At 42.7% G+C, this 25576-nt stretch overlaps 1 protein-coding gene across 2 annotated transcripts in view; it reads right to left on the minus strand.

Annotated features, from left to right (window-relative positions):
• The window catches only part of CA8 (carbonic anhydrase 8), a 128827-nt gene that overhangs the window by 90468 nt on the left and 12783 nt on the right, over positions 1-25576 (minus strand). For both annotated transcript variants that reach the window (XM_073631681.1, XM_073631680.1), the window contains exon 2: positions 17673-17864. In XM_073631681.1, coding sequence (XP_073487782.1) covers positions 17673-17864 — 192 coding nt within the window. The remainder of the gene's footprint in view (positions 1-17672; positions 17865-25576) is intronic.

A 25576-nucleotide genomic window follows, 5' to 3' on the forward strand; every position in this document is an offset into this window, starting at 1 on the left:
ACAAACTCACTTAAAAAATCTTCACAAGGCTTGGGTGATAGATAAACAGTAGTAATAATAGAAGAGTGGGGAACAGAGATATTGAGAACAAGGCATTTAAAGGAAGAGAGAGATAGGGTATATTACCGCGTATACAGTAAACAGTGTAGCAAATTATAAATAAAAATGATGCCTTGCAGGAGGTGAGATGACCCATACATTAGAGGAATAAGTTGGTTGAAAAGGAGACCATTGTTTAGTTTGTGCCAGGTCTCAGCTAAGCACAAGAAGTCCAACTTATTTTCTGCAATAACTATCAATATTAGTAGTGCCTTGTTATCAATGGGGTGAGTGTTCAGGAGTGCGGAACTGACCAGCCTTGGAAGTTCCAGGGGAAGCAGAGAAGTATTCAGATGAGGCAGGAAATAAAGTGTTTGGGGTTAGCGCCAGTGTAGGTTGGTCATGCAGCCTTTGCATCAATAAGCAGCAATAGAGACTGTACAGGTACTTGAACAGAGAAGATGGCATCCTGTGTTACCATGCATGTAACCCATCAGTCATAGGATCCCACTATTTCAACAAAAATCATATGTGTCTTTAACCAAGCAATATTTCAGTTTTATTTGCAGTGGTTGCAATGTGTTGTACCTTAGCATCACGACTAAGGGATCTGCCACACAGCAAAAGGAAAGTGATCCAGGAAAGCGATTCAGAGCCAATGCAGCAGCAAGTTGGAGCAGATTTTTCGAGGAGGGAGCAGTCACCAGCAGAGCAACAATCCAGAAAATCCAGAAAAGCAGTTGAAGCGCCAAAGTGAATCAAAGCTAGAAGCATAAATTTATTAGAAAAAAGTAAAATTATGAAAATAAAGTTGAAAGTGCTGTGAGGAGCCAAATGTGCCAGAACTCCATTATAACTGGATGGTGACAGGCTGGAGAGAAGAACATTAGCCCTTTAATCCCTGACTGACATAAACAAATCCAATACCCCCCAATTGTTTTTTTAATTTTGTAAAATTATACCATTATCCCAAATTCTGTCGCCACACTAACAAGAATGGTAATGTATGATCAAATGTGTTACCATCACACAATGCAAGATGACATCACTAGACTCAACCAACAACCACCCACAATCAACAAGCATTACAGGCGGTCCCCTACTTACAAACATCCGACTTACAAACGACTCCTACTTACAAACGGAGGGAGACAACAGGAAGCAACGGCGGCTCTAGGCTTTGTGAGGCCCTAGGCAAAACTTACACATGAGGCCCCACGGACTGGGACGCTCCGTGATGAGGCCAGTATTCCTCAGGCTGCGGGCAGTATCTGTTTTGTCCGTCAGCTCCTAAGCCACAGAGTCCCAGTGGGGGTAGGCGGAGCCGCCGGCGTCAACTTAAGTGATTGAGAACAGGCAAATTAGACGGCCGCAAGGCCCCTGTGAGTGTGAGGCCTTAGGCGACCGCCTAATTTGCCTAATTAGAGAGCCGCCTCTGACAGGAAGTGAGAGGAAATTTACCCCTAGGAAGAGAAATTCACTCCTGAAAGAGTTAATATGGAAAAAAGGTGCCTCCACTGATGCTTTATCACCAGTCCATGTTTCCCTAACAGCCCAAAATTTTCAAAATCCAGTTGTCATTGGGACAGAAAGTGAGGTGAAATCTTCTGAACATGGGTACAGAAAGCAAAACAAATGTTACAGTGGTGATAACCCTTCCCTATGTTATCCAAAAAGCTTAAAAATAGATTTTTTTGGCTGGAGCTACACTTAAAAAATGGACCTGTTCCGACTTACAAACAGATTCAACTTAAGAACAAACCTACGGTCCCTATCTTGTTTGTAACCAGGGGACTGCCTGTAGTTATTCCTCTGGCTTCAATTATGTATTTATTAGAACATTTTTGCTTTTGCTGTGTATATTGACTTGTGATAACATTTTTATTTATTTTTTTTTCAAACCCTAACTGAACTATAGGTTTAAATCATCTTACATTGGAGGTGCTCCCCAATGAGCAGGAAGTATGAGATTGTAAGGCTACTTTCACACTGGGGCGGGCGCCAGCGGTAAAGAGGCGCTATATTTAGCGCCACTTTACTGTCATTTTGGCAGCGCTATCCGCCCGCTAGCAGGGCAGTTTTAACCCCTGCTAGTGGCCAAATAAGGGTTAAAACTGGCCGCAAAGCGTTACAGCAGCGCCGCTTTGCCGGCGGGTTTGTGGCGCTGCCCCATTTTTTTCAATGGGAAGGGGCGCTTTAGGAGTGGTGAATACACCGCTCCAATAGCACTGCAAAGATGTGGCTTGCAGGACTTTTTTGACCGTCCTGTGTGAAAGCACTCCAGTGTGAAAGCACTCAGGCTTTCACATTGGAGACACAGGAGAGGCGCTTTACAGGCGCTATACAGGTGCTATTTTTAGCACTGTAGCGCCTGTAAAGCGCCTCAGTGTGAAAGTAGCCTAAGTATTATCTTGGAGAGATGCAGACTAGAATACTGAAATCACTGAGCAGCAAATGATATCACCTGTGATGTATTTCAGTTATCTTGCAAACCTGGCCTGTTAACGGGTACAGAGGACAGGAGTTGAGAACCACTGCCCTATGGGTAATCAATGTACATTGAAAGGATTTTGTAACTTTGACTTGTCAAAAACTCATGTTGTGTACACTTTTTTTACCAAATGTGTAGGGTAACTATGTACCCCATACTCATTCACATGGGGGGGGCTGGGATCTGGGGGCCCCTTGTTAAGCCCCCTGCCCGCAGACCCCACAATCACCGCCCAAGGTTGTGGGAAAGAGGCCCTTGTCCACATCAACATGGGGACAAGGTGCAGAGCCCCCAACCCCAGAGCACCCCCCATGTTGAGGACATGTGGCCAGGTATGGCTCAAGAGGGGGGTCCTCACTGGTCCCCTCCTTTTGCTGGCCTGCCAGGCTGCATGCTCAGATAAGGATCTGGTATGGATTTTGGGGGGACCCCACACCATTTTTTTTTAAATTTTGGCATGGGGTTACCCTTAAAAACCATACCAGACTCGAAGGGCCTGGTATAGATTGGGGGGGACCCCACACAGTTTTTTTCCGAATTTTTCATTGCTGGCATTCTTTTTTTACATTCAGCTGTCAGTAGGAAATCTGCTGACAGCTGATGAGTCATCGGTTGTTGAGGATGCGGCGGGCGGCGGCCGGGCCCGCTCCTTTACTACTCCAGCTCCGGAAGGTTTAATCCCCTTCATGACCAAGCCATTTTTTGTGATGCGGCACCGCATTACTTTAACTGACAACTGCGCAGTCATGCAACGCTGTACCCAAATAAAATTGGTCTCCTTTTTTTCCCACAAATAGAGAATTCTTTTGGTGGTATTTGATCACCTCTGTGGTTTTTATTTTTTGCGTTATAAACAAAAAAAGACTGGCAATTTTGAAAAAAAAAACTATATTTTTACTTTCTGCTATAAAACATATCCAAGAAAAAAATGTAAAAAAACTAATTTCTTCATCAATTTAGGCCAATAGGCTACATATTGTTAGTAAAAAAAATCCCAATAAGCGTATATTAATTGGTTTGCACAAAAGTTATAGGGTCTATGAATTATGTGATATATTTATGAAATTTTTATTTATTTATTTTACTAGTAATGGCGATCAGCGACTTATAGCAGGACTGCGATATTGCGGCAGACAAATCGGACTCTAAGTGACACTTTTTTGGGAACCAGTGACACTAATACAGTGTCAGAAACCATGAATCAGACTGAGACAGAAGTACAGTTAAATCTCACTTGTTTAATAATAATGAAAAAAAGGTAAACAGAGTAAACATAGTCAAAACATAGCCAGAGTTCAGGAACTCGAACGTATAGTCAGTCAAGCCAAAATGTCAGGGAGCCAGAGATGAGTGTAGTAGAACAGCAAGTAGGATCTGGAGCCAAAAGGAATGTCAGCCAAGCAAGTCTTTAACTGGAACACAGGAGAGCGTCTCTAGAGATGTGACCAAGGCGTAGGCAGAGATCATCTGGGCTGGACGGCTTAAGTAGGCAGGACTGACAAGCAGGATATCATCAACAGGTGAGTCACTGTGGAGAGATAGGAGCTAGCAATCAGCCAACAGCTGAGTGGCCAACTTAGAGAAGGAAGGGCTGAGCACAACACTGACATACAGTGATCAGTGCTAAAAATATACACTATCACTGTACTAATGAAGGGAAGGGGTTAACAGCAGGGGCGATAAAAAGTTAACTGTGTACCTAGGGAGTGTTTACAAACTGTGGGGGCAGTGCTTGTACTGTGGAAAGGCAGAGATCCGTGTTCCTGCTTAGCAGAAACACAAGATCACTAACTTCCTTACTGACAGAATGGCCTTGTTTACATGGGCAGACTGCCATTCTGCCTCTCTTCCGAATGATCGCTGGGTGGTGGCAGACATCAAGCCTGCCAGACTTGGCTCCCGCTGTGTGCAATCACTGTGCGTGCGCGCCGCAGACCTGGAAGTGCAGAATCACGTACAGGTACATGATTCTGCGCAGAGGAGCCGCCGCCTCACAGTAAATGTAAATGTATGTGGGGTGGTCGGCAAGAGGTTAACAACCAGCTATTCTTCACAAAGAATGTGAATTGGTCAATCATTTTTCAACCAAACTGAATTTGAATCATTCCAAAAATTTGGAATTTGTTAGGAAACTAATATATATGAAAGAACATTAAACTAATTTCAACAAAATTCGTTACTATTTCATTCGGAGATTCAGATACGTCCAAATCTCCGAATAACCAAAAACTTGTCTGAATGTATATTCGAACCAAAATGAATTGCACATGTCTACTTTTGGGTAAAGATGGGTTCCTGTACGTTACTAGCATTCTTAGTATACACATTCTTTAGCACTTGTCACTTTAAATGCACAAGGTAAAAGAGTAAACACCCACTGAATTTCCCTTTCTCAGACAAAGAAAACTAAGTTAAACATATCCACAGCACAACTAATCACAAGTCCCATAACTAAACAGCAATTCTGCTGTGCATTGCTTTCCATGACAGGAATGTTCTGCTTTCTGTGCCATATAATATACAGAAGGACGGGGGGGGGGGGTCTTTCTCAGCTAAGGACACTCTCCTTACTGCATGCCTGAGCTAATGGCAGATGGATTCCAGGAAGTAAATGCTACATAAATCATTTGCCCTTACTCAAGATGGCTGCAGATAGAAATACTAGGGGTGTGTTTTTCTAAGTGACATTTCAACAAAATAAAGCATGGAGACACGGATGAAAGGGTGAGTTTGCACTGAATTTAAAAAGTGAATTAAATTATCTTTTCAGTTTTCAAATGTAGTTAAGTTCTGCTTTAAACGTAATTTTACCAATCTGCCAAAGGTAAACCTAAATTTTAAATACTTCCCGTTTAAAAAAAAAAAAGCTGTGAAACCATGGGAGGATTGTTTCAGCTGGCATGCACCTTGGTTTTTGGTGACACAATAATGGAGTGTTAGTACTGCCAGGATGTTGCTGTGCATACTAACTAGACATTCTATTCATCCAACTGATAAAGTTGGATTTTTCTGCTGGCCCTTAATATTTTCTTTCATTGCTTTTGATAGAAGAATGCGAAGCAAAGAACTGGCAAGCATTTTCCTCTTTATACATGTCAGCCTATTAGGAGCATGCTACAATACAAATGTACTTAAAGTGGTGTGGGCCTTTTTTTTAAGCATTCCTTATTAGCATTATTTTGCTAACATGAATGTAGTCAAAATGTTTTGTTAGAAAGGCATCCAAGGCATAACTGTTTTGCAATAGCTTAACAAGTATGGCATGGAGTAACTTGTCTCCACTGTGAAATTATAAAAAGAGCTATTCTGGAAAATACATCACATCTGCTACATTTGTATGTTACAGCATCTGCAACATCTGAGATCCTTTTAAATAGGCCTGCTGCTTGGCAGTCTCTGTAGTGCAAGTTCACTTTGAAAGTGAATTTTAACTTTGCAAGGGAGTTTTCACTTAGCATAGTGAATGTGATAAAAATTCACTTTGCAAGGGATGCCCCAAAAAAATGCAGCAAAATAAAAAAACAGGTTATTTGCTTGCACATAATTGGAGGATTCCAGTAAGCATGGCTTCAGCACAATTAAGCAAAACAAAAATCCACTTTGCAAGGTGAACATGTCTTCAGTTCTTTTTCAGTAACTGACCTGACAGCAGATACACTATATTACCAAAAGTATTGGGACGCCTGTCTTTATACTCACATGAAGTTTAACGTCATCCCGACAACAAAATGTAGGATTTTTTCCGACGGATGTTGGCTCAAACTTGTTTTGCGTCGCACAAAGTTGGCGGAATTTCCGATCGCCAAGAACGTGGTGACGTCAAGCACGTACGACGAGACTAGAAAAGGCCGGTTCAGAACCAAGCGCGGCACCCTTTGGGCTCCTTTTGCTAATCTCGTGTTAGTAAAAGTTTGGTGAGAGACGATTCACGCTTTTTCAGACTCGTGGCTTTCAGATCGTTTTCTGCCATTCAGTTTGTGCTTGTGGGTTTGTATCTGCTCTTCAGTGCGTGCAGCAAGTTCCGCGTGACTTTAATTAGTCATTGTATTCTTGTTCGTTCGTTACTGTTTTTCAGGTCGCTCTTCACAGGCCTTGCTGTTCTTCAGTGCGTTCTGTTACTTCGTTCTGAGCAGCCGACCATTTTCTAGCCATGTTGCGTATGCGTACTCCTCGTAGAGTTCGTGCTGTGCGGGGGCTTGGTGTTGGGGTCCTGACCTTGACACAAGTCCAGTCCATGAACAGGGTGGGGAGGAGTTCATGGACCAAGAATTGGTTGCTTCAGCGTGACCAGTTCTCTCATATGCCTTTGCTCCGTGAGATCCGTGAGAATAATCCTGATGATTTCAGGAACTTTCTCAGGATGACGGACCCCGTGTTTCACCATCTGTTGGCTTCGCTGACCCCCTATATCAGCAGGCAGGATACCTGCATGAGGCAAGCCATCACTGCGGAGCAGAGGTTGGTCGCTACCCTGCGGTACTTGGCGACAGGGAGAAGCCTGCAGGACTTGAAGTTCTCGACAGGCATCTCCCCCAGGCTCTGGGGATCATTATCCCAGAGACCTGTTCTGCCATCATCCAGGTCCTGCAGAAGGAGTATATGAAGGTAAGATTTTTATCCTTTTCTATCACATTTTATTGTATTGAATGTTTGCTAATATATTGTATTTCTTTCCTCATTCCTTAATTACCATGATTGTAATATGCTGTGAATGTCCCCTTTGTCCTCATGCATGCAGGATTTTTATGTAATTATTATTTTAGGTCCTTCATACATATTTGCCCTTCAATAACCTCCCCAGCATGGTGTCTCCTGGCCCTATATTCACATCATGTAGTCACTTAACAATGTATTTTTTCTGCTCCATAGTAGTGCTTTACCCCAAACACCCCCTAAAATGTTTGGAAATGTTATTTTTGCTTTAAATTCAGGCAGAGTGCCAGAGGCTTTTTTTGGTGGTGTCCCCAAATCATTTTTAGTAACTCTCCCTCCCCTAACTGCTAAGTCAGCTGATCCCAATTCTCTATCCTCAATCATCTATCTGCTGACTTTGCCAAACCCATACACACTATACCCATCTCTTTTCTGCTCAGATTTATGGATGAATTCCCCAAAGCATGTAGTGCAAGGGCCTGCCTGTATACTTTCAAATGGTACTGTTTAAAGTTTTTGGATCCTATTATTATCTTGATAGGTAATAGCAGAATGTCCAAATGTCCTCAAATGTGTACAGTGTGTATTTCTATCTTTGTATTATGACACTTCTTACCTGTCCAGTGGGCTGCCAATAGTGTAACTAAGGAGAGGCTGTTCCAAGTAATACCCATTATTTAGGCATTCATCTCTCAATGATGTGAAGAGGGTTACCTGTCCAAGATTTCCACACACTGCATAATGTTAGAAATGGCCCATGAGAGGGGGGGGAGGGGGAATATGATAGGTGTACCTTATACTTTGGCGTTGTTAAATTCCCCTTAATAAATGCTATCTGGAGGTTGACCCATAATGTTTGTGTCTAATCTGCTTGCCATGTTTCTGATCAAAAATAGTAATGTTTATTGTTTTTTCCTCAACAGTTTCCTTCCACACCACAGGAATGGCAGACTGTGGCCTCCCACTTTGCCCAGCCGTGGGACTTTCCTAACTGCGGAGGGGCAATTGATGGGAAACATGTCCACATCATCCCACCACCCAACTCGGGGTCATACTATTTCAACTATAAGGGGTTCAATAGTATAGTGATGTTGGCGGTGGTGTCGGCTAATTACGACTTCCTGTATGTGGACGTGGGGAAGAATGGCCGGATGTCCGATGGTGGAGTCATTGCCCAGACGGAGTTTTACAGGCGTCTCCAGAATGGCAGCTTGGACTTGCCAGCTCCAGAGGACAATGTGGAAGGACTCCCATTCGTGTTTGTTGCGGATGAAGCGTTTGCACTGGGGGACCACCTGATGCGGCCATTCCCAATGAGGACCCTCACCCCGGAACAGAGGGTTTTTAATTACCGGCTGGCCAGAGCCCGAAGAGTGGTGGAGAACACATTTGGAATCCTGGCCAGCCGGTTCCGCCTATTTCTGACACCCATCCATATGGTGGAGTATAAACTGAACCATATTATACTTGCGTGCTGTGTTCTCCATAACTTTTTAAGGAAACATTCGGCCAACTATGCTGGCTCAGTTGGGCCTGAGGCCGGAATGATACATGAGACCACACTGACGGCGCTTGAAAGCGGCCGTCCTGGCTTGCCCTCCCTGAGTGCCCATGATGTCCGGTTACGCTACCTGGAGTTCTTTGCGGGTAGGGGGGCCATCAATATGCCAGCAAATATGTGAAGCCTTTTTATAATAAAAAACAAAAATAAATTCTTTGTGCACATTTACTGCTTGTGTTTGTTTTAGCTGACCCTGACAGAAATGTGTTGAGTGCAGAAAATGGCGTGATTGTGTAACCTTATACAAAGCACTGTTGGCTGTTATTTACTAAATGCAAAAACACATTTCACTACAAGTGCACTTGCAACTGCACTGAACCTGCACTTGTAGTGCAAAGTGGATTTGCCCTTAGGAAATAACCCCCATTTTCCCTGAAAACAGCAATTACATCACCCCAAAAGTGTTGTAGTGTTGAGACAATAATCCACACATTCTTGATGAACCAACTTTTTTATACCTGCACAATCACATGTGCATTTACCAAAGGTTTTTAAAACAAACCAACATGTTTGTTGTATAACAATTTTTTGGGTGGCATTATCAAAAATAGAAATGTCCATTTACGATAAAACAGGACTGTGTAAAACCAACAAGAAAGACAAAAAACTTGAACTTACAAAGTTCACATTAGGTAAAACCTGAAGGCAATATCAGACATCAGTATTTAGGAACTGTGTTTGATATTGCGTTCAGATGGGGGGAAATCACCCCTGGAAAAGCCAAATTTGGAAGATGCACAGCAATTTATGAATGTCAACATGTGCTAGCTGCCATCATGGGGGATCAAGGGACGTGTTTTGGGGGAGCAAGCCCTTCCTCACTGCTACTTTATAATTGAGGAAGGGGTTGCACCCCCAAAACGCATCCATTGATCTCCTGTGATGGCAGATAGCACATGTTGGCACACTGTGTGCATCCTCCAAATTTGGCTTTTCAAAACATTTCAAAAAGATTTAAAACATTGGACCACAATCAAAAAAGTGATTTGGTGGGGCTTTAAATTCGCCCCAAAACATCAATGATGTTATTATTTCTTTTAATCACATCATTGATTTTTGTCTTTAGGTTCTCCAATTCCAAATTACACCCCATGATCTCCCCGATCAGCATCTGGGCACTTTCGGATGTGAAAGGATCTCGATCACCTAAAAAGAGAGAAACCAAACAAAAACAGGTATCAAAAATCTGCCAGCATCCATCTCTTACCTGAGCCTGTGGTCACAGACACTCACCTGTTGTGGTGGCAAGTTCTACCACATCTTCTTCCTCCTCCTGCTCCACTTGGGTTGGGGGTATTTCATCTTCTTCCCGAGGTGGGGGGTCTCTGTTCTCCTCGGATGAGGGGTGTCCTCCGAGTCTTCTCTCCCCTATGTAAAACAAAAATGGTATAATTAGCACACAGTGATTTGATGGCAGAACTATAAATAGGAAACATTGCTTGGAAGTGGGGTACAATTGTCTATTTTAGCAGAGTTCCAAGATGTCGCTTTTTTATTGTCCTTTGCCAACCTGCAATACTTTACCTGTTTAGTACAAGCTTCACAGATGGAGACCCCCCTATAGTATACACTGTAGCACTTGTGTGGCCCCCTAATAAAAATGGTGTTCTTGTGTCCCACACTAGTGCTCCAGTGTCCAGATGTGAAAACTGCTCAGTGTCCTCTCCTTACACAGAATCTAGTTTGCATTTCATTCTAGTAACAAACCCATCTACACAACCAAATATTTTTCATCCAAGTAGGCCCTAAAAAATGTGGGCAAATGCATATGGCAGAAACAATGTTATTTTAGAGGGTTAAAAAAAATTTTGTAGACGAACGAATAATGGGCCCATGAACATTAAAGTTGACAGTTTAAACTGTACAATTAAGATAAGCATATGGAGCAGCACGAATGTAATAAAGACAAAAATAATAGGAACACAGCACAACTACTTACTTTTTTGCAGCACTCTCCGGGTCTTTCGGTACTGCTCTGGCTCTCTTAATTTTAGGTCCGACCACCGCTTCCTGAGCTGATCTTTCGATCGTCGTACCCCGAAGTTTCTGTGCAGACTTTTGATCACTTTAGCAATGATTTTGGCATTTCTGATGTTGGGGTTGGGGTAAGGCCCATACTTGCCGTCATAGTCGGCCTTCTTCATGATGTCCACCATCTCCAACATCTCCCCAAAAGACATATTTGTGGCCTTAAATCGTCTCCTTCTGGATCGGGACGTTTCCATATCCGGGCTTTCCTCCTCCTCCTCCTCGTTGCTAGAATTAGCACGCACCTGCTCTAACTCCGCCATGTGCTCTTCACCCACTGCGCCGAACGAAAAGGGGCGGGGAATAGACTAGAAAGAACGTCAGGGGCGGGCGGAGTTACACGCATGCGCAGTGTGTATAAAGCGTAACACGCGTGCGTAGTACGTACGATCTGTGAGCGGAGGAAGGAGCATTGGACTCGCCGATCGTAAGAACAAAGGTAAGAGACAAACTTGTGCCTATACTGCTTCTATATTGAGGCCTATATTGTAACAAGATTAGGAGAGTTTTGTCTGACATTAGGCTTTGCCTTGTGTTGTGTCTTGCAGTGAACATGCAGTGAACATGGATATGCTAGTGAAAGACAATGACTTCATGTCAGTATTCATAGATATGTTAAGGGAGCTGCCATGTCTGTGGGAGATCAACCACCCACATTACAAGAACCAAACACAGGCAGCACTGGAGCAATTGTGTGAAATTGTGAAGCAGGTGATCCCCATGGCAGACATCACATATTTGAAGATCTTAATTGGTGGCCTGAGGAGCACTTATCTAAGGGAGCGCAAGAAAGCCCTGGATTCACAGAGATCAGGAGCAGCAGATGACATCTATGTCCCCAGGATGTGGTACTACGACAGGCTGCATTTTCTGGCAGGCCAGACTGAACCCAGGCCATCCCTCTCCAGTCTTCCTTCCACGCTTCCTTCCACCCCAGCTGAGGCTTCTGACGCCCAACCTGGGCCTTCCAGGCAACAACATGTGGAGGAGCCCAGATTGAGCCAGGTATAGCATTCCTCTAAATATCTCTGCTTGTCCAATCAATGATGTTAACTAGATGTTAGTTTGGAGCACTAATTTATGATTGTGATTGATGATGCAAAAACTAAAACCATGTCCCTTTTTCATACACAGGGAAGTCTCAGCCAGGAGGTGGCCGGGCCGAGCCAGCTGGCTGATCTGCAGGTCCCTCCCCTACACCTGGAAAGAGAAAGTGGCAGGAGGAGGAGTGCCCTAGAGGAGGCTGCCAGAGGACTCTTTTGGAGGGCTACAGAGGTCCTGGGAGCACCACACACCGTGGAGGAGGACATTGCTGCCACCATTGCCTATAAAATGCAGAGGATGGAGGAGGGCCAACAAGCCATGTGTGAGTCGCTCATATTGGAGGCTCTTAACAAAGGTATGAGGGGCCTAATTACAGCTCAGACACACCTTTGCGATGGTCCTCCTCCTCCTCCTGCAGGTCCTCCTCCTCCTTCTCATCCAGGTCCTCCCAGTCCTCCTCCTCCTCCAGGTCCTACTCCTCCTCCTGCCACATCTCCAACAGCACAGCCACAGCCCGGAAGGAAGCGTGGAAGGAAGACCAGAAAGTGAGGACCCTGGATCCAGTCTAGTCGGCCAAAAGATGCAGCCTCTTGTGGTACCACAGCCTGGGGACACAGATGTCATCTGCTGCTTTCCAGATCTCTGCGACTTCTGGACCAGACTGCCCTCCCTTACATATGGACTCCTCAGGCCACCAATTTTGATGTTCAAGAATTGATGTGTGCCATGGGGGTCCCAGGCTTCGATAATTTCTCCTGTTGATCCAGTGTTGCCTCCCTCTTTGTTTGGTTCTGATCCCTTAATAAAGGATTTTTGTTTTGAATTATACTCTATGTGTTTTACTTCAAAAAGGACAGTTTTTTGGGGAGGATTCAGGTACATTTCAAATATACAATGTGAAATTAACAAGGGACACCAACACCAAACAATTTCCTTGAGATTAAATAATACAAGATATCAATGGTGTTGGAGTAACTTGACACACAAAACACACACAAAAATATTCTGGAGTAAAAATAAAAATAACATTGAACAAAGATCAGCCTTGGAAAAAATACAAACATTAAATCTAAAAAAAAAGGCTTAAAATCCCCAAAAAAATTAAATAAAAAAAAAACATTCTGTCAGATGTGACAACTAATAACAATATATTCAGGGAATCCCAATAAAAAAACAAAAATAAAACTTTGTGAGAAGTGTGTGTGAATATGAGCAGCAAAACTTCTTGTCACATTATAAAGAAGAAGAGAGTGCGCTGTATTAAACCATTTTTGACATTGCAGCGTGACGAAAGTGCTGTATCCATTGCGAACGCTAAGTTTACCAGAACGAGCTGTTCCGTGCCGGAATTTCTTCTGAGCATGCGTGGCACTTTGTGCGTCGGAACAGGCCACACACGGTCGGAATTGACGCAATCGGATATTGTTGTCGGAAAATTTTATCTCCTGCTCTCCAACTTTGTGTGTCGGAAAATCCGATGGAAAATGTCCGATGGAGCCCACACACGGTCGGAATTTCCGACAACACGCTCCGATCGGACATATTCCATCGGAAAATCCGACCGTGTGTACGGGGCATAAGTCTGTAGGGTTCAATATTGGGTTGGCCCACCCTTTGCAGCTATAATAGCTTCAACTTTTCGGGGAAGGCTGTCCAACATGTTTAGGAGTGTGTCTATGGGATTGTTTGAACATTTTTCCAAAAGCGCATTTGTGAGGTTAGGCACTGATGTGGACTAATTTATGCGCTCTAATTCATCCCAAAGGTGTTCTATCAGGTTGAGGTCAGGACTCTGTGCAGACCAGTCAAGTTCCTCTACCTCAAATGTACTCATCTATGTCTTTATGTACCTTGCTTTGTGCACTAGTCCAAAATCATTTAGTGGAGGGTGGATTATGGTGTGGGGTTATTTTTCAGGGACTGGATTTGGCCCCTTAAGTCCAATGAAGGGAACTCTTAAGGCGTCAGTATACCAAGACATTTTGGACAATTTCATGCTCCCAACTTTGTGGGAACAATTCCTTCCTGTTCCAACCTGACTGCGCACCAGTGCACAAAGTATGGTCCATGGATGACATGGATGACCGAGTTTGGGGTGGAGGAACTTGACTGGCCTGCAGTGTTGTCACTAGGGTTGGTGTCACCCGGTGCGGTAAAACATGGTGTCACCCCCTCCAACTATAGTCACCCCTCAATACAGACCCCCCTCCTTCAGTACATTTCCCCTTCCAAGTATAGTCCACCCTCAGTAGAGACCCCCCCCCACACTTAGTACAGACCCCCCTCCCTCAGTATAGACCCCTCATCAAATATAAACCCCCTCCATCAGTACAGCCCCTCAGGGCAAACCACCCCAATCCATTAGTACAGCCCCCCCAGGACAAATCACCCCCTCCAACAGTACAGACCCCCCCAGGAAAAACTACCCCCTCTATCAGTACACCCCCTCCCCCAGGACAAACCACCCCCTCCATCAGTACAGCCTCCCCAGGGCAAACCACCCCCTCCATCAGTACAGCCCCCCCAGGGCAAACCACCCCCTCCATCAGTACAGCCCCCCCAGGGCAAACCACCCCCTCCATCAGTACAGCCTCCCCAGGGCAAACCACCCCCTCCATCAGTACAGCCCCCCAGGGCAAACCACCCCCTCCATCAGTACAACCCCCCCAGGACAAATTACCCGCTTCATCAGTACAACCCCCCCAGGACAAATTACCCCCTCCATCAGTACAACTCCCCCAGGACAAACCACCCCCTCCATCAGTACAGCCCCCCCAGGACAAATTACCCCCTCCATCAGTACAATCCCCCCAGGACAAACCACCCCCTCCATCAGTACAGCCCCCCCAGGACAAACTACCCCCTCCATCAGTACAGCCCCCCCAGGACAAACTACCCCCTCCATCAGTACAACCCCCAGGACAAACCACCCCCTCCATCAGTACAGCCCCCCCCAGGACAAACTACCCCCTCCATCAGTACAGCCCCCCCCAGGACAAACTACCCCCTCCATCAGTACAACCCCCCCAGGACAAACCACCCCCTCCATCAGTATAGCCCCCCCAGGACAAACTACCCCCTCCATCAGTACAACCCCCCCAGGACAAACCACCCCCTCCATCAGTACAGCCCCCCCAGGACATTCTACCCCCTCCATCAGTACAACCCCCCAGGACAAACCACCCCCTCCATCAGTACAGCCCCCCCCCAGGACAAACTACCCTCTTTATCAGTACAGTCCCTCCCGGGACAAACTACCCCCATCAGTACAGCCCCCCCAGGACAAACTACCCCCATCAGTACAGCCCCCCCAGGACAAACTACCCCCATCAGTACAGCCCCCCCAGGACAAACTATATCAGTAGTACAGCCCCCCCACCTGTCAACACCACAGAGGACATCCCTCCCCCCCTCATCGCAAGCCGACACCCCCTTCCCCCCGACCCTTACCACACTAGCACGGGCGGCTCAGATACATGGAACACCCGGGCGGCAGCTGGAGAGGAAAGGACAGTATGCAGCCACGCCGCCCGGGTGGAGAATGGATCGTCATGTGACAGGCAGCAGCGCCGTAGTGAGAAAGACAGACAGAGGAGGAGGAGAACACTCACTGCCACTGCGCTGCTCCGGATGGTGTCACCCCTGTAGCGGGTGGCACCCGGGTGCGGACCGCACCGCCCGCACCCCACTAGCAACGCCACTGCTGGCCTGCACAGAGTCCTGACCTCAACCCGATAGAACACCTTTGGGATGAATTAGAGCTGAGACTGTGAGTCAGGCCTTCTTGTCCAACATCAGTGCCTGACCTCACAAATGCGCTTCTGGAAGAATGGTCAAACATTCCCATAGACACTTCTAAACCTTGTGGACAGCCTTCCCAGAAGAGTTGAAGCTGTTATAGCTGCAAAGGGTGGGCCAACTCAATATTGAACCCTACAAACAAAGACTGGGATGCCATTAAAGTTCATGTGCGTGTAAAGGCAGGTGTCCCAATACTTTTGGTATTATATTGTATGTATAAAGTCAGAGGGAAGGCAGAATTTTGATCTACATACTTGTTCTAGTCCACTGAGTCAGTACTGAAGGCACTGGATCTGTGTAACAGCCAGGCTTTCCTTTAGACCCCTTTCACACAGGCGTTTTTCAGGCGCCTTTGGGCTAAAAATAGCACCTGTAAAGCACCTGAAAAACGACTCCCCTGCAGTCTCAGCGTGAAAGCCGGAGGGCTTTCACACTGAGGCGATGCACTGGCAGGATGTTAAAAAAACTTCTGCAAGCAGCATCTTTGGAGCTGTGAAGGAGCGGTGTGTACACCGCTCCTTCACCGCTCCTGCCCATTGAAATGAATGGGCAGTGCTGCTGAACCGAAAACCTCTGCAAAAACGACGGCAAACCGCTGCTAAAAATAGCGGCGCTTTACCGTTGGCGGAGCCAATGCCCCAGTGTGAAAGCAGCCTTAAAGCAGCGCTAAACACTTTTATCAGGTTTAGCTATTTCACACCCTTTCTCTGACCTAAAGTATTTAAAAACTTACTAAAATACTTAGCTTTCCCTGCTCTGGTTTCCCATCACATTCTGCTGCTGGAACCTAGAGGAGGTGCAGGGCAAAATCTATGCACAAGCAGTGCTACTGATTGGCTTGGGCATTGTCTTAGCAGCCAATCAGATTTAGGTGTGGGTTATGCAATAAAGTAAAATACCTAATCAGGTGCCATTACCAACACCATGTTTTTTTTAGACCAACAATTGGGGTTGATATCCTAAAACTGGAGAATGCAAAATCTGGTGCAGTTGTTCATGGCAACCAATCAGCTTCTAACTTCAGCTTGTTCAATTAAGCTTTGAAAAAAAATAAAAAAATAAAAAAACTAGGAACTGATTGATTTCTATGCAGAGCTGCATCAGATGTTTCACTCTTCAATTTTAGTAAATCAATCCCAATGCAAACAGCAGGATTGTCATCTCTATTACCACACGGATGTTTCTGGCTTGCCAAATCCTCCCTTAACATAACTAAGTCATGCAGATTCCAAAGCTGAAGGCATGTGACTTCACAGATTTAAATGGGCCCCACAATCTTCATATATGCATTGTACAGCTAGCCAACCATACCTGCTTTGATTAGAGGGGCAGTCCTCAGAGATTCCAACAACTCTACCAAATCTACGGAGATAGGAAAATCCTGGACTTTAGCTATGAGTAAGCATTATCCGATGTAAAACACGTTAGGCATTTGATTCCCGTTGTGTCCACTTTTTGTTATTTGTCTTCATTTCGGAGTTTTATCTACAGTTTTCAATAAAGATGCTTTTTCATGGAGTGTGGCAGTCCAGGATTTCCCTGTCTCCATAGACTTTTGCATAGCCAGCACCCAGAAGTTTGCAGTAGGGCGGGAGTATCCACCAAAGCACGGAGGCTTAGAGAGCGGCATCTCCTTTTCAACTCTACCAAATCTATGTGTTCATTTTATACAGGTGCTTGCAAATTGTTAATATCATGTGTTAGAAAGGGGTCACTTTTTCATGAACTAAGCCCAAAAAAATTCAACTGAGTTACTGAAAAATGCCTTCAAATACTTCCAAGTGTATAAATGTCTTCTATACCAGATGTATCCAAACCTTTATATTATCCACTTATCTGTCATTGCTCTCATGCTGGGATATAGTATTTAATAGAACAAAGTTTGTGCTTTTAAAAGAAACCCATTTGGAATAATTTCAGGACACATTTTTTGGCAATATGTTCGAATGAAGATATATTATTTAAGAAAACAGTGCCATAAAACCCAACATTAAACAATAGTATTATTCTATACTGTTTCGTACTCCACATTTTGATATTATATCCAAAATCTACCTGATTTTGACTTAAGTGGTATTTGGACAACCCGTCCATCATTAACCACTTCACAGTCCCGGCAGACAACATAGTTTGGAGACAGCCGAACTTCTAGTAAAGAAGGATCATATAAGGCTTCTCTTGAATTTATATTGATTGGAGATTGGTATTGTCCATTAGCTTCTGGGTAATGTAAACCCCACTCAACACCTACAAAAGAAAACAATGTCAAGCAAAGCACTATCTATATTGCTGTTCTACAACATGTACAAAAAAAGTTAAGTGGTTTTGTATATATTTTCTTTGTTTGTTTATTATGGTCTGGACTTAAAAAATGTAAATGTGAAATATTGCATATTAATATTATGCAGTCTTCTATCCACCCAGCAGATGGAGCACTAGTCTTCATTTCACAAAATAAGCATAATTATGTTTTATGTATGTTGAAGTAAGCCTATTGCTTACAGAACTGGAATAAATCATCACAGCAATGATGGCTCTCTTGTCAGACGGTTGAGTCTGAGGTTTATGTCTTGCAAACAGAGCTGCCAGACATAAACCTCAGATCCCCTGCTGAATTGGCACAGGATGGGATGGATGTTACTTTTGTGACATCCATGTTTGTTCAATTTGTTTCTGCATTTGACAGGAGACCTATGTTCAATCTATGGGAGGCCAGATGAAAACAGACTTATATCTGTTCACATTAGGCTACCCCCAATCTGTAACATTTAGGTCCAATAAATGGAAAAGGATGCAGTCCTTTTCTATTTTTTGTTCAGACCTGGATGGATTCAGAGGTAACTGGATGTAAATGGACACACGTTACATCCGCTTGCCCATAGACTTACATAAAGATTTTGATCAGGCCTGCCTGAAAAACTGACAGGCAGACTTTCTGGGAAAGCTCGTGTGAAAGGACCATATGAAAATCTTTTTTCTGATCTTTGAGGATGAATAATTTCACATTAAAAGCAGTTACAGAGTTGAGTTAGGAGTTTTTAAGCTCTTTACTTCTTGTTAAGAATATGTAAATAGTTTTATGTCAATAGCGTGGGCACTGATTCGCTTTAAATATTATTTAGTACAGCACAGCTACATTCAAGTACAAAACTAATATAATGATTGACTACAAATAGTTCAGCACTACAGCTATAACTGCACCCAAGTTCAGTGGGCTGGATTGAGCAGAGTGGTAGGAGCTGTAACCCCTATTAACATTACTATGTAAGTATATTGTTTGTTTGGTACCCTCTGGGAATTCTTTACTTGGAGTGTACTCGGAATGTACTTAGAGCAAAGGTGAGTACCCAATAACTCCACAAACACAGCATTAAAGCGGGAGTCCGGCGGCCAATCTTTTTTTTTTTTTTTTTTTTTAGGTCATTGAGACACTTTGCTAATCCCAAAATAATACTCACAGTTTGGGTGTAATATTTCCACCTCTGTCTGTTTTCGTACTGAAGAATAACTTAAAAAATGTGATGCTGGCTGTTTCCATCTTGCTTCTGGGCATGTGAAGCCCACAAGCATTGATTTCCGGGATGCAGTGAATGCTGTTTCATTCACAGCTTGTTCATGTACATGATCATTGTTTCCGCACTGAATCTTGGGAAGCCTGACACTAAGTTCCCAGGAGACAGTGCGGCGCCGGGGAAAGGCAATAAACACGCCTACTCCCATGGCAGGAGAGACAGGAAGTGCCATAATAAAGTACAATATAAAGGTAATTACAGCGATAAAAAAAAAAATTTGTGCGGCATTTGAACATCTATGCAATTAACTGAAGGGGTAAGATTAAGTTAAAAATTTGAGTGGAACGCCGCTTTAAGAAGTAGAGGTTTAGAGTGGATATACAGTCATGTGAAAAATAGAAGTAGTGAAATGTAAAAGTAGTAAAAAATAAAGTATAATCTAGAAAATTTGTTGACTTTTTCAACATATTTGAAGAGGCAAACATATCTTTATTCAAACAGTGACTACAGTGATAGATAATGTACTTGAAAAAAGCAAAAGAAAAACATGTGCCTTGATAATCATTTATTCACCAACAATATCATGAATTCTAATGGTGTAGTGTTTTAAAAAAGTAAGTGCACCCTTGGCATCAGAAACTGCTATTGACCCCTTATTGTAAGCATTTTGTATATCTGCTCACAAGCAGACTCAAAGTGAAACTTTTGACCACTTCTTAAAATTCCTTCCGATGCAAGATGTTTTTGGGTTTCCTTGCACGAACTGCTCGTTTCAAAATGCCCCAACAAAATTTCAATGGGAATAAAATCAGGGTTTTGATTAGAGCCACCATAACCTTCTATTTCATCTTGATGGCCATTCCTTGGTGGATTTTCCAGGGTGCATTGAATCATTACCATGTTCAAAACCATTTCTGGTTCAACTTCAACTTTAGACAGATGCCTCTTATTTTCATCAAGCACACTTTGATATAATGCAGAATATATATGTAGCACTGACCCCCGAAGGAGCTGCTGATATTTTGATTTGGGCTTACCGTTATCATCTTCACAGTGTTCGTCATAGGGCTCACATAGTAGTTGCTCAATTGATAACACTGGCTCCAACACTTTGTCCTTTTTCCAAGTTTTATTAAAGAAAAAGAATAGGCAATAGCAAGGTAGAGGGTGAAAGGGATTCAGGTACCTTGAATCTTGCGGTTAAAGGTAATTTCTCTATCCAGTGAACAGCACTTCCACAGCTGGATTTAGCAGCCACCGGATAGGTTTCTCTCACTAACCTAGATGCTCGGACATGGTCTCTGCCACAGTCCTGAAAATCTTGAATGAACTGATTGCTGTGCTTGGTACGGTCTCTGCCACAGACCTGATAATCTTGAATGAACTGATTGTTGTGCTTGATCCTAGATGCATCTCTGACTGAGTTCCCAGGCTCTTCTCAAGATACCAGCCTTATGCTCAGTCATCTCCTGAAGAGTCCTCCCCTGGTCACTACAATCCCTTGCTTCTTCCCGCAGGCCAGACAGCAAAGAGACCATCCTATGGATCAATAGGCCACTAAAACTCTGAGCCTTCTTTTTAGTAGCTGGGCCTAGGGTCCGCTGACCCCAAGGCAGAATTTTAAGCAACAGCAATTCCCCAGGCCAGGAGGGCCATGAGGTCAGGAAGCGCCAACCCTAACAATATGGTGTCTGCTCCTTAAATACCCCTACCCAGAATGCCTGGTGGATGAACCACTCCCACCAAACTGTCTCTGAGCAAAGAGTATCCAATATGTCCAACCAGACTGTATACTACTACATCCACCAATGGTCACAGCACCACCCATGGTCGGATGGAAATTTTGCACAGTCCAGCCAAACTGGTACAGAAACCAGTAAATTTAGGTAATAATAAGCTGAGCCAAACTGTAGCTTCAACTAATTTAAATTTGAAAAGAATAGCGTCTGCTCTTCAGGAGCAGGGAGCTACATATAGTTAACTCGATGACTGCAAGCTCACTAGGCCCTGAAACATCAAAGCAAGTTCCAACTATACCATTTCAAACACCAAGCTTCACAGTTGTTAGATTTTCCTAACAGTGGAATGAATGATTTCAAGTCTTTTGGTGATCTTTTATAAGCCCTGCCAGACTCATAGGCATCCACAAGATTTTCTCTGAGGGCCTTGGTAATCTCAGTGGTTCTTGGCATAATGACAGTGTGTACATCAATAGAATTGAGAACATCAAATCCTAGATATGTGAAGTTTAATTTGGACAGATTTCAACTGAATACTCTATAAGGAAGTTTCAATAACTGACACCAGATCTGGAACACCTAATTCTAATTTCATGAATCTAAAGTGGTGGCAAATGTAGGAGTTTACTCGCTTTTTCTATATGACAAACGTGCATTTTTATTCATTCAGATCATGAAAATGAATACACCATATCACTATTTGAAACAAGATCTAATGTTTGCCTGTTCAAAAAAGTTGAAAAAGTCAAGAACTTCCATTGGGTGTACTTAAGTTCTCATATGACTGTATGCAATGCCTTCACTGGAAAAGAAAATTGGCCTAAAATGTGTTACTTGATGGTCCATAATAGATAACTAATTGCTACTCCTTTCAAGTCTGAGAACTTTTTCTTTTTTTTTTTTTTTTCCACAAAATAGGAATTTTATTAGATAAAGAAGTTGAGTTACAGTACAGTATAACCAACATAATATTCTAACTGGGTTCCATGACAAAACAGAACAATAAGGCGATACATGTTATAGACAATCCATAAGACATGGTATTAGTAAAATTATTTGGAGGTCATTTCACTCGTTGGTCTGTTGGTCCTGTATTGACCTAGACCAAGATGAGAATAAGTGGAGAACTTGTGGTAACATTGAGGCTGATAAGGTCGTCCCCTGTCTTATGCTATGGATGAGAACTTTTTCTTTTAGTTATAAAAATACCCTTTCTCCTTAAAATAATACTTTTTTTATTTCATAGTAATAGAAATAATAGGGCATGTGAATTTAAAGACATGTAAAATCTGAAAAGTTAATTTGGAGTCTATAGAATGAAACACACCTGCTTAACAGTAACATTATGCATTTAGCACATTCAAAGGCAATAATGCTTAATGCTAGTTAAGGTTAAAAATGTAGCAGTAATAACATACAATTAGAAAGTGTCATATGTTCTTCCTTAATCTCCTAATTGTAATTGCTACCAGATGCAGAGACATAATTATGTGCTTTGGAGCAATACTGTCAGTTGAGCATTACTATCAGTGAACTTTTAAACAATTATAACGTTCACATTTTTAGATTATAATTTGAGACATACACTGAGAGTTACTTTTACTTGTGTTTTTGTAATGCATTTTATCATACTGTATTCCATGTGTATTACATTGTGCTGCACTTAAGGTTATATTGCTATTTTGGAAATAAAGCTCACCAAAGCTTAGCAATAATAAACAGTAAAGCATTAAGAAGGTCCAAAGGTAATGGTTGTCACCTCTTTCCTGGTAAAAGCTTGTTCAGTTTATCCTAAAGGGGACTTTCATATGGAAATCCAACAGTACTAAAGGCACTTGCAGGTTACAAATGTCCATGAGATGTATGCAGAGCATATCTGTTCTGCATCTTTTTTTCTATGTATACACAGCACTTTTCTGCTTGTCAGCATAAAAAAAGAAAATAAACAGTTCCAACATCTCAGGCTAAAAATGTTGGTTGTTGCTGTATACATTGCCCATACATTTGAAACCACACAAGGTATGTCTGCAAAGTGCAGCCTCGCTCTAACTCTGAAGTATCTGAATTGTGAATGTATATATATATATATATATATATATATATATATAAAATATGTATAGAAAGCTTTCTTTATGTAAAATGATTACCAAAAACATACCCATTTATCTAAGTATTGTGAAAAAAAAAATATGTTCAGTTTCTACCACCCCTTCAAATTATTTTTCTATTGCAATCAAAAATATAACTAGCCAGTCATCAGTAACATATTTTTAAAACTGTAAAAATTCAAAACAATTTTCCGTATTCAACTGTATATAGTACCATGGAAAATTGCAAATTAGGCGCTGAGCTATGAATAAATGTAACACTATTTGAAGGCATGTTGAAGGGCTATTGAAGCATATAAACAAAAGATCCGTAAATTTGAACAGGCACATCCTTTATTTGTAAGGCATCAGGTTTCATGAGTGAACAGTGTTTGCTGTGTTGAACTGTTTATCCTTTATTCTTGCCTGTCTTTAACAATCTGCACATTGAGGTTATAAAGCCATTACTAGGCAGACAGCATGCCATTCCCATCAATGATTAGATTGGTTTGAATGATCAAGAAACATGAACATTAACAAACTAGATTTGCCAATCGCCACAGAAAATCGTGAAAGAACCAAAATTCAGAAAAATAACATGTAAAAGAAAAATGCGTTTTTATAGAGATAAGTAGGTTGTTTGGAATTTTATCAGACTTCCATGTATAAGAAATCCAGTCATGATGGTCCTAGATGGATCGGACTTGGTAGGGGCAGATACTTAGATTTCAAATGACAAATTAATCTTTTATAATCTGATAAAATGCAAGGTAGGCATCAACTGTTGATTTGAGGCCCTCTTCAGGACCCACCATTGTTGCCCCACACATGTACCCTTGATTTTCATGGCATCTCTTGACCAGATGCCATCTCTACCAATGTCAGGAGCATTGCTGGAGACTCTTCTTCAAAGCACCTTCCACCGTCTCTCTGCTTCCTGCCATGTTCCACACAACTCACTCTGTTACTTCCATTCAATTCCATCACAACCACTCCTTTAACTATGTCCTCACCAAAGCTCAAGGTGCTGACATTGTATTTTCAGAACTGTTATGTACTTAACATCTCTACGGATCAGAATGTTTGGATATTTCTTCTATGAACACCCTGGACATGTATGCTTTCTCTTAATACTTCAATAATAGATTTTCATTTTCTTTGAGTCCCTAGTGCAGCAACAAATGATCTACAGGTAGTATGCCTTTTTTCCATCAGCTATTGCCCCAGCATAATCCAGGCCAGTTCTTTGGGGCTTGGCACACTAGCCGATGCCGCACATAATTACCAGGCAACATATTGAAGATGGGTTTGTGCCATTATTACTGGCACAAACATTTTTGTCTCTGATCGCATACCCTTTCCAGATATATTGATAGAGGAAATAGATATATTATTATTATTATTATACAGGATTTATATAGTGCCAACAGCTTGTGCAGTGCTTAACAATCTAAAGTGGGTTAGGAGGGCCCTGAAATCTTGCAATCTAATAAGGAGGGAAAAGTGATATGAAGGGTAACAACTGTAAAGAATGAGCTGACGGAGAAAGTAAAAGTTTTGTTTTTAGGTGTGGGCGGGATAGGCTTCCCTGAAGATATGAGTTTTCAGGGATCACCTGGAGGTGGTCAGAGAAAGATAGCCAGACAGATTGGGGTAGGGAGTTCCAGAGGATGGAGGAGGCTCTGGAGAATCCCGGAGAGAGATAGATTAGATAGATAGATAGATAGATAGATAGATAGATAGATAGATAGATAGATAGATAGATAGATAGATAGATAGATAGATAGATAGATAGATAGATAGATAGATAATTATTATTATTATAATACAGGAGTTATATAGCTCTAACAGTTTGTGCAGTGCTCTTTAAAATAAAGGTTGACAGTACAGTTATAATACAGTTCAAGACAAGAGGGTTAGGAGGACCCTGCTCGTAGGATCTTACAATCCAAAAAGGTACGGCATGTGCCTTGAAAGGTAATAACTTGTGGGGATAGGTTGTTCAAAAACATAAAATGCAGTTGTTTGCTAGATACAAGATAGGCTTGCCTGAAGAGATGAGTTTTCAGGGATCACCTAAAGGCAGACAGAGTAGGAGATAGCTGCACAGACTGAGGCAAGGAGTTCCAGGGGTTAGAAGGCTCTGCAGAAATCCTGGACGGGACCATAGGAGGAGGTGACCAGGGAGCTAGAGAGCAGGAGGTCTTGGGAGGAGTGAAGATGAGAATTTGGGTGATATTTTGAGACAAAGTTGATGATGTAGCTGGATGAAGAGTTGTGGATGACTTTATAGATTGTTAATAATATTTTGAAAATAATTATCAGTAGCCAGTGAAAGGATTAGCAGTGAGGGGTGGCGGACATTGAGCAGTTGGTAAGGTGGTTAAGATAGATGGGTAGACAGATAGATACGTAAATAAATAGATAGATCTACACCTCCTGCACATTTTGTATTACAATGGTCTATGTACTGGACAGACTGTTAAGGCACTGCACCCAAATACCATTTCTGAAAGAGAAGATGGAAGTTAATTACTACATTATGTGTTTATTCCTTTGCGACCTTTGTCTAGCTAAAAGGAGGTGCTGATAGTAGCTATGAGGTTGTCTGTGAACCAGAC

The sequence above is a fragment of the Aquarana catesbeiana genome, linkage group LG05 (assembly GCF_042186555.1).
Source record: "Aquarana catesbeiana isolate 2022-GZ linkage group LG05, ASM4218655v1, whole genome shotgun sequence".
Lineage (NCBI taxonomy): Eukaryota > Metazoa > Chordata > Amphibia > Anura > Ranidae > Aquarana > Aquarana catesbeiana.